The following is a 10,178-nucleotide window of genomic DNA, read 5'->3' on the forward strand; positions in this document are numbered from 1 at the left end:
CAACAAATGTACAAAATAATATTTGTTCTTGTTCTTTATTTCTTCGACAATTCTGCATTTTCTATTTTGTTAATTCCTGGGTCACTAGCTATAATAGAGGAACAGCTATTATTAAACACGGTGGTGTTCTAGTACTGTAACATAAGTGCGTTTTTTAACAGATGTTATACATGTATATTTGTGAGTTTTGTCAGTTATTTCGTCTTTATTGCAGGTATCTTTTTTCGTGTTGTCTGGAATCATAATTCTTCTACTCTTCGTCTCCTGGAAAAGAACATAAGAATGACATGGTTATTTTTTGTATGAAACCTAAAAATATGCAGCAAAGCTACCATTCTATCAAAAAGTGCATTTAAATACGCTAAATCTGCCTAATATTGAGGATATATTAAGAATACAAAGTTTTGAGAATTTAATTATGATTTTGAAATGGTTGAAAGTATTTATAGGTAAAGGGGGCGTTTTAAAACATGTTGCTTCCAAAACATTTTTTTTATCGAGAAAGATATTCATGTAATTGCCATTTACTTCCACCTTTAGTCATACTTGTGCAATTATCTTACACTTTTGACATTAATAGTTGGCACGAGAATAGTTCACATTTTGTGGAACCACCACAAATACCACAAAATGTAAACAAACATGCATGACTACATGATAGTCGCCCTTATGTTACATAATGGATCTTTTAGATCTTGAGGCAAACGTACCGACACAATCGTCCTCGGAGACAGTTCCCTTGCGGGTGGTGTTTGTGTTCTTCGGGCACCAGAGGCACGAGGTTTGACCAGCGAGCGGTTGGTAGAAGCCTCGTCGGCATGGCATGCAGTCCGGCCCGAGTCCAGTGTCCGAGAAAGTACCTGGAGGACACAAGTCTGAGGGAAGAATTTCAAACGTTGTTAATAAGGATATGAATGACATCCCAAACAAGATTTAGTTCGGAATCCAGGCTATATTTACACAATATACATTCAAATCTAAGCACGGTTTTATACAACTTCTGAAACAACAACGCTAAAACAGTACGATCAAGTAATAATAATCACATTTGCATTTAACTAGGATAAATATTCTTAAGCATGAACATAAAAGCTAATAAACAGCTTCTCTCTTTTTACCTCCGGGGGAGGAGACATCCTTCCGCGGAAGGGTTTTGTGAGAGATTTAGATTTTCATGTTCGCAGCTGTTTCTCGCGTTTGGGTGGACAGATTCTTTTGAGACTCGGTATATGTGTTGCTATTGGGCTGCAGATAATGCACGTTCTTTTGTTTTTATTGTATATGTGTTTTCGGGCGTGAAAATGGTGCCTTTTGGTGGCCCCAGAACACCCCTTTGAGCGTGAAAGTGGTCGCGACCGTTGACCTTTGGTGTGTATTAGGTACTTCGGTCTCGTCCACGAAGGTGACCCCTCGCACAGAGGGGTGTCCGGTCTCGATAAAATCTTTGTTTAAAACCCTAGTCCTGCGGCGCGCAACAATTGTTGTTGTAAACAACATATAAAAATATACAATAAAAAGCCCGGAGGTATAAAATCTCAGATTTTACTTGTTTATACTGCTTTTGACGAGTATAATAAGAATCTTTAGAATATTGACAAAGCAACATGCAGTTGATGGTATTCTGTCAAGAAAAACAGTGTTTGGCATCATAATAAAAAATCTTTAGAATATTAAAACAACAAACATTTTCAGAATATAAACACAACAAAAATCTCCAGAATATTAACACAACGACATGCGATTAAGTATGTATGACATCCCATCAACAAAAAAGTTAGTATTGTTCATCAACAAGAAATCTTTAAATCTAACTTTTATTGAAAAACACATAAATAACACATAATTACCATGACAGTCTTCCTCTCTCTTGCCTCCGGCTTCGGTAGTGTTGGTTTTATTTGGACAGTCGTTACAAACTGTCTGGCCCGTCTCGGTTTGGTAAGTACCTACTGGACAGTCCACACACTTAGGCCCTCCGGTGGTATCTTTCCAAAATGTACCCGATGGGCAGCTCACTGTGGAGAGGAATCAAAATATCCGTAAATGTTAAGGAACATGTACTATATGTTTCCTCACATTTCTGGTAAACGTAATGATAATGCTACTAGTCTAATAACAATGATAACAATAATATAATGTACATTGAATTCCTTATCGGGCTAAGAGCATGTACTAGATGTACATTTGATTTGATACTTAATCCATAAAACGGGTATTAAAATGACCCTACTACATATGCTTTTTTTTCTCGTGTAATATTGAACATATTGCGTGCATTTGTAAACTAGCAAACTATAGTATGGCCGTATTTTTTTTAAAACTTTTTTAATACTTGCCAGAAATACATCCCTGCCTAAACCTCAAAGCATTTCATAAGGGCTGAGAAGTATAATGAAAATCTTTAATGTATCCAGGTTTAGATAAAAAAAACATATTCGGTGTTGTTAATGGCATTGCCACTGCACGAAAAGTGGAATTCATTAATACAAAGAAGATGATGTCAGGTAAGTCCCATAATTGTTACTTTTGGCATGTGATATCGTAGCCGTTATCAAACTCCCATGTGTCGTTATCGTTTAGACTACCTTTCGCAGACGTACCTTTCTGAGTTGCATGGGGCAAATACATAATCACCTAATGCCTAAGATTAAGTTTTTCGTACGGTATGCAGCGTTCTTTCCAAAAAAAAATGAGATGGCTACCTGTTGTAGCGATTAAAGCCAACAGGTCACATATCTTTACCGGAGACGTTTATTCGCCTAAAGCAACCCTTGCTAAACTTACCTGGCATTTGTTAACGTTGGTAAATACATCTTTCTTCACAGTGATAGAGGTTAGTGTTGATAGAACATGACAACATTGAGATTGAAATTTCTTACCACATACTGTTTTGCTCCGCCTCTGCTTTGTCACAGCACCTGGTCTACACGACTTTCCGCGGCCTCTTGTAACTTGTTCAGAAACCTCTACAGTATGATCAAGAAAATCCACATTAAAGTGCAGTCATATGTGCACCGGTACAATGGCGCAAATGGTAGAGTGCTCGCTTTGTAACCGGGAGGTCGTGAGTTCAAACCCCGGCCGGGCCATACCAAAGACTTTAAAAATGGTACACACTTCTTTCTCTGCTTAGCACTCAGCACATAAGAGAAAGGGTGTGGGAAGGTCAAACACACAGCACTACCAGCGGACCAGCTCCCTGCTGTAGTGGCTACAGAAATGGATATGGGCACCACCCTACGGTCTGCATAAGGGCACGGGAGACCTTTCCTTCCTTTCCATATGTGCTAGTAACTACAGGTACCTAATCTCCATACAGATCTTTCGGAGGCCGCAAAAGACAGTATCAAATTGGCCAGGCAGTATCCATTAGCCAGACAGTAAAGATTGGCCACTTCGGTATTATGAGGGAGTGACTGCAAATTTCTGCCTCATGATCCAGTGGAATATGACATACCCCTACATCCTCTTTAGACATACTGACAAGTGAATAGCCAACTTTCATGCTGATAGGTTATAATAACACACATTCCGACCTATATAAGTGTCCATCGCTACTTCTGATGTACAATGATTGTTTGCTACACTGCACGAAAAGTTGGATTTACCAAAGGTTGTAAATTCAGGTAAAGTTTACTATGTACACAGTATCTGGCTTTACAATCGTCGTAACTAAAGGTCAATTGCAGTAATTTCCTTAACAAAAGTCTGGTATTATCGTACTTGACTTTTATTTACTACCATTGTAAAGTTCAGAAGTGTTTAGTAATAAAAGTAAACATAACCCAACTCTACTGGTATTGGTAAATCTAAGTTTTCGTGCAGTGATATATTCTCCCTATACCATAAATTCATATCTCATTTCTTGTATGATTTTATGAGGTGACTAACATTGCGAAGCTCTATGTCGACGTCACTTGAGTGTATTTTCTCTGCATTACTTGTTTTCAAAATCACTAAAAATAAAGGCTCCACAGTTTTCCCCATTTTCTGGTATCTTAACTTCCATTTTTTTTTAATTAATTATTTGTATTCTCCTACACCGGTTATTTTCAGTATATGACATATGTTACACCGCGATACAAACGGATGGCAAATACCTGTTAATGACATTCATTTTTTTACCTCCGGGGGAGGGTTTTGTGAGAGATTTAGATTTTCATGTTCGCAGCTGTTTCTCACGTTTGGGTGGACGGATTCTTTTGAGACTCGGTACTTAGTATATGTTTTGCTATTGGGCTGCAGATGATGCACGTTCTTTTGTTACTCCGTGAAGGAGGTCAGGACCTCCGGACGGAGTGTTGTGATCGACTGATTTTTCATGTTCGCAGTCAAAACACTGGGTTCTCTTTGTGTAATCGGCACGCAATTTTATACGCCGTCTGCGGGCATGCCCGTGTTGATGCACGAATGTGTATTTTTGTCGTTGCTGCTTTCGCGGTCAATGTAATATTGCAGACGCACCCCTACAATTACGAGGCGAATTGGAATGGTCCAGAAAAACGCGTTGTTTGGAATAGCAGTGGGGGGGGTGGAACTTCATGCAGATACGGGGTGGTTTTTATAAGTGGTTCCAGATGTTTTTGCCCATGGTTAAGAGATGCCAAGTTTTTTGGAAGATGTTCGCAGCCAAAACGTATTCTTCCGTACGTCGCATTTCTGTGTAATTTCGCATGTGGTGTGGCATTATGTCCGGGATGATGCACGTCTTTCTATTTTTACCGTAGCTGTTTTGATATTGAAGTAAATGCATATTTTAGAAACATCCCTACTTTTACAATCCTGTGGAATAGGCCGTAGGTTTAGGCAGTTGTCTGGTAGCAGAGGTACTATAAGCAGATATCCTGGTTATCTGGCCGGCGGTAGTAACACTCGCGGTGCTTACCGCAACTGTTGCTGGAATTTGTCCTGTTCCAGGCGCGCTTAATTAGGTACAGGCACGGTAAGACGGTGGGGCTATCTTTGTTACTAGACACGACCATGATAGTCCGATCTTTATGTGAATGCAATGATTGTGTGTGTGTGTGTAATTAAAATGAACTTCGAACTTGAAGCACAGTATCTTTACACGCCCTGGGAGCAGTAATGGATTTAGCTCTTTGTATGTTTTATGCTTGTGACGCGCCCTCATTGTATTAACCGTTGCCTAATTATAATGTCTGCACAGTAGGTCTGGCGTTGACGCTTGGGATTTTGTTGAAATATATAAAACTTCACGGAGGATTGTCACCTATGGCTTCTTGTTTTTATTGTATATGTGTTTCGGTCGTGAAAATGGTGCCTTTTGGTGGCCCCAAAACACCCCTTTGAGCGTACAAGTGGTCGCGACCGTTGACCTTTGGCGTGTTTAAGCTATTCTCGGTCTGGTCCACGTATATGACCCCTCACACAGAGGGGTGTCCAGTCTCGATAAATTCTTTGTTTAAAACCTTGTATAAAAATATACAATAAAAAGCCAGGAGGTATAAACTCTAAGATTTTACTTGCTTATATTTTGAAGTGGATGTTTACATTGTTATATGACAAAATTCATCTCACCGACACAGTCTGGGACCTTCGATGTCGGTTTCCATTCGCCGTCCTGGCCGCACGCATATGTATACACATCGGCAGCATCTTCTTCGAACGGTTGAAAGCCCGAGTCACAGCTTAGCTGGCAAAACTTTCCATGAGCCCAATTATCGCAGCTGAGATCGCCGTTCTTCGGAGGCACAAGCTCTTCGCACTCCTTTTCTGTAGAGAGATTACATGTGCCATATGATGCATTGTATACATGTATAGAAGATTTAGTGTTCATTAGAAACATAAAATTCTTATATTTCAAGCCGTGTTTTTTTAACCAAGATACCTGTCTGACCTAGCCAGCTATGCAGTGCTCCATATACATTTTACTGTAAAAGTACATACCATTGTTCTTTTGCATGGATTAGCATGAATTGCATGGTAATTATTTTTCCGGCCAGGAAGGTAGTACTTCCAGTAAGTTTTTGACAGCCTGTGATTTTTAGACGGTCTTTCTAATTGCCACTGAGTGACGCAATGAAACTTCTTGATAGTCCTTCGTAGTCGAACATTACTATTAGTGTCACCGTTGTAAAAATTAGAACATTCCTTTGAACACTAGACCTCCGGTTTATGTCCTACATGTATGCGAGAGGACGTCCCTAACAGAAGATGCCTGCTCATTTTTACCTTTGAAATAGGTTTCATTGATCTAATCGAAAACCATTCCAAGTTTGGTGACTCTGAATAGCTTTAAGATGCGTAAATAGGAAGCTACATTGTAGTTGGAAGTGTCGTTAATAATACTTACTCTTGACGTGGATAGTGAAGGTACACTCAGCAAAATTACCATGCTCGTCCTCAGCGGTGTATTTAACGTAGTAGAATCCCCATGTGAAAGGCCTGAAAAGTGTCAAGAAAACAATTAATTAAAGGCAATCAAGAAATAATGCAAGGCCTGATACAATTTCTTTTGATAAGAGTATAGCTTGTGCGATCTGACCCAATCTTCTCACCCTCTGACATACAGAAAATATACAGTAAATACTAGCAAGTATCAAAAGCATGTCACCAAAGCATTTCGAAAGCCTTAACGTTTTCTGACATTCACAGAAAATTTCAGATGTCCCACTTAACCCATTTTGCGTAGGCAGAGACTGGCATATGAGTGCATCATCGCGCATTTATCCATAAATAAGTGACATTTCATATATTATTTTCAAGTAACTAAATTTATGGGGAAAGTTGATGAGGCTTTTAAGTAATTAAGATTACTTGTTTGGTTTCACGTCGTGTGTGGTACTTTTTATCCCAACGTTGTCTACAAACTGCGGGTCGTCCCATGTAACGCTGACTGGATCACTACTCGCAGTTTCTATGACTTGAGACGCGGGGCAGAACTTGACAGTAGGCCGCTCACTGTCTGTTATAGTCGAGATACAAAAAAGTCCGTTTAAGTACATTCGTCAGGCACCGTGTGTGTGTGTGTGCGTGTGTGTGTGTGTGTGTGTACATGTATATGTATGTCAGACACAGAACGTTAGGTACCAGAAAGCGAAATCAAAGCCAAATGGCAGTACACGTGGAAAATGCATGTAGAGGTACACACAAAACTTCAAGCCAAAAATTGAACAAAACTGTTAACATCTCGCGGTGGTATAAAATCTTCTATTTTATTGTTTTGTTTTAGTAATGTGTGAATGCAGTTATAATTTTATATCGTGTGTATGTAAAGTTTAATTACTTACCATAAACGCGGACCCTCAAAGTGCATGAAGCCGTCTCGCCGTTGTGCCCGTGAGCGGTAAAGACCACATTGGTCTCCCCGATGGTAAAGGTGTTTTTACCGAGGACATAGTCGCCGTCTATGGTGGTCTCGTAGTTGGACTGCGGTGACGTCAGGTTAACAACCACGTGACTCTCCCCTGGCCCAAGCTCAGTGTTGACGTCACGAGGACAGGTGACGTATGGTTCTGAAAAGTCTGAAGACAAGATATTTGTGGTACCTATAATAAGTCATTTATCATCACTCAGTCTTGTATGTGTCTTGAAGTCCATAATTAATAGGATACACAGCATCTTTAGTTACCAAAACATAACTCATTTTAAATGGTCCATGTACCAAGAAACTTTTATGGATAAATTTTCTTGGCCCGTACATGTCATCAAAACGAATTAAGCACCATGTGGCCAAATCTAAACATCACCAAATTTCGGTGAAAATTGGTATCTTAAAGGCAAAATATGCAACAAAACGGGGAGAGAAAGCTGGTATTGCAAATTTCTTTTAGTACATAACAGCTTTTACGACAAGCCGGCACATGTTGGACTTTTGTGACATATATTAGTTCTGGAGTTCAGTGGAGCCTCGGCAGCCTGGGTGCCGTCCTCCGTAGTTACCGCTGACTCCCTATTGTCACTAACTACCATGGACTACGAAAGACGGCACCGAGGCTTGAGTTTTGGAGAAGGTGATTTTTTTAGAACTGGAAAAAATCAATACGCGCTCGAATATCACCTGTTACATTAAATTGGTATTAGTGTAGCCATTGGGAAAAAGTACCTTGGACACAAGTCCATTCCTTGTTGCTCCAGTCTATGATAATATTACCAGTGGAGCCGACATTGGTACAGGTGGTGACTGCCTCTCCCCTCAGCCGGTAGTTTGTCCCACAGGACACGGTGCACTGCTGCCCAAACTGTGCCTGCTCCCGGCAGCTGCGGGGATGGACCAGGCCATGGTCTGGCAACGTCAGCAGTGGGCATTCCATCGCTTAAAAACAATGTGTGTTGTTTTTAAATAAGTTAACAAGTATAAGGATTAGGGTTATTCAGAAAAAAATGTCCGTCTATCTTTCCATCTATCAATTCGTCTGTCTGTCTTTCTCTCTCTCTCTCTCTCGCTCTCTATCTATCTATCTATCTATCTATCTATCTATCTATCTATCTATCTCTCTCTCTCTCTCTCTATATATATATATATATATATATATTAAATAAATACTGTTAGATAGAAAGGTAGATAGATTAGATGGATACTAGATAGATGGGTATGTAGATAAATAGATATAGATAAGAGAGGCAAACATTAACGACTTTGGTCTGTGGAACGTTACGTAGGTAAAACTGCGACGCTAAGATAAAGCATTTTGTCGACGGTAGATGACTGGAGGGGTGCAGCACATTCAGTAATTTTCTTGTCTGGCGGACAATACAAATCGCATTGTACTTACGTGAGCATTCTATCCGTTCCTCTGACCATGACCCGGTGGTCCTACATTCCCTGACGATGTCCCCTCCCACGACCCCACGGTAGTCGGGATCTACTGGTTCATACCCGTCCGTGCAGGTGTACCGGCACCTGGTCCCCCTCACCACGTCCCGGGTAGTACAGTCCGTGTTACTGCCCACAGCAGTCACCCTGCCGTGTGTAGGATGGAATAACCCGGTACAGTTGATTGCTGAAAGAAAGAATGTAAAAACAGAGCGTCAAGAGGTGCGCCAAGTGTTAGGTTAGCTGCGTGAGTGATACGTGACTGCGTGAGAGTGAATTCGTGTGTGAGTGATCAGTGTGTGAGTAATTGTGTGTAATTAGTGGTTCAAAGTGTGAGTGATCAGTGTGTGTGTGTGTGTGTGTGTGTGTGTGTGTGTGTGTGTGTATGTATGTATGTGCGTTTACGTGAGTCTATGTGTGTGTGTGTCACTGATTAGATTTGTGAATATATGTGTAAGTGCGTGAGTGAGTGAGTGAGTGAGTGAGTGAGTGAGTGAGTGAGTGAGTCTGTAAATTATCAGTGTATGTCTAAGTAAATTTGCAAATGTGTGGTTAGCATTACACCGAAATACCCAAAACAACAACATGTAGCTAATTGAAGGGTCACACTCACGTCTACATGTCTTCCTATCCAGTTGATCTATCTGGTAGCCCTCCGGACAGGTACAGTAGAATGAACCCTCTTCATTGACGCAGCCGTAGTCACACTCGTTTGTGCTGTCGTCAGCACACTCATCGATATCTGAACAATGGCAAAGAATATTAACACCAAACAATTGTTGAGGCATGAAGAATATGACAGTAACGGTACATGTATGTCTTGAAATAGTTGACCTGCATCTTAAGCTAGTATGATTATAAAGAAAACATTCCTTCTCCCAAAGGTCCTGGGTTCGATTCCCTAAAATACCCGATGCGTTGCCCATGGGAAAGACACTAGAAACACGACTTCCCTCGCTATACGATTAGGATACATCCACCTGGCCAATCGGTCAGTATGTTTAAAGAGTTCCGTAACTATGAAAAGGACACTGTGTCACACGGATTTAGTATCGCACTTAGAACCCTAAAATAATTTTAAGATGATTCTGGTCTCTCACCTACACTAGGACCAGTCGATGATAAGATGTGTGGATGAATGATACATGATTTAGTTAATTATATATAAGATATAAGATAAAACTAATAAAGCAACTGGATATATTTTGAAAACTGCCACTATGATTATAATGACTCATCTTGAGCTCTCTTCCTGAGAGGTTGCTTTCCAGTCCAACGGCTAACTTAAGAAATTGAGAAATTGAAATTACCCTTGACGACACAATTGATGTACAAAATGACATCCAGAATCTTTGAGTTTCCCGGACCTAAACGAAATGTATATATATATACGATAAAAAAG

General features: G+C 40.3%; 1 protein-coding gene across 1 annotated transcript in view; it reads right to left on the reverse strand.

Moving 5' to 3' along the window:
• Positions 1-19: 19 nt before the first annotated feature.
• LOC109472581 overlaps positions 20-10,178 on the reverse strand; it is a 23,671-nt gene continuing 13,512 nt past the window's right edge. Inside the window, exons 19-29 of the mRNA XM_019772366.1 lie at positions 9,390-9,518; positions 8,736-8,963; positions 8,066-8,275; positions 7,251-7,484; positions 6,778-6,925; positions 6,314-6,405; positions 5,539-5,733; positions 2,880-2,966; positions 1,848-2,015; positions 711-875; positions 20-264 (exon numbers count right to left, since the gene is read on the reverse strand). Of these exons, the coding sequence (XP_019627925.1) occupies positions 251-264; positions 711-875; positions 1,848-2,015; positions 2,880-2,966; positions 5,539-5,733; positions 6,314-6,405; positions 6,778-6,925; positions 7,251-7,484; positions 8,066-8,275; positions 8,736-8,963; positions 9,390-9,518 (1,670 nt within the window). The 3' untranslated portion in view covers positions 20-250. The remainder of the gene's footprint in view (positions 265-710; positions 876-1,847; positions 2,016-2,879; positions 2,967-5,538; positions 5,734-6,313; positions 6,406-6,777; positions 6,926-7,250; positions 7,485-8,065; positions 8,276-8,735; positions 8,964-9,389; positions 9,519-10,178) is intronic.

The sequence above is a fragment of the Branchiostoma belcheri genome, unplaced genomic scaffold (genome assembly GCF_001625305.1).
Source record: "Branchiostoma belcheri isolate BF01 breed outbred unplaced genomic scaffold, Haploidv18h27 scaffold28, whole genome shotgun sequence".
Taxonomy (NCBI): domain Eukaryota; kingdom Metazoa; phylum Chordata; class Leptocardii; order Amphioxiformes; family Branchiostomatidae; genus Branchiostoma; species Branchiostoma belcheri.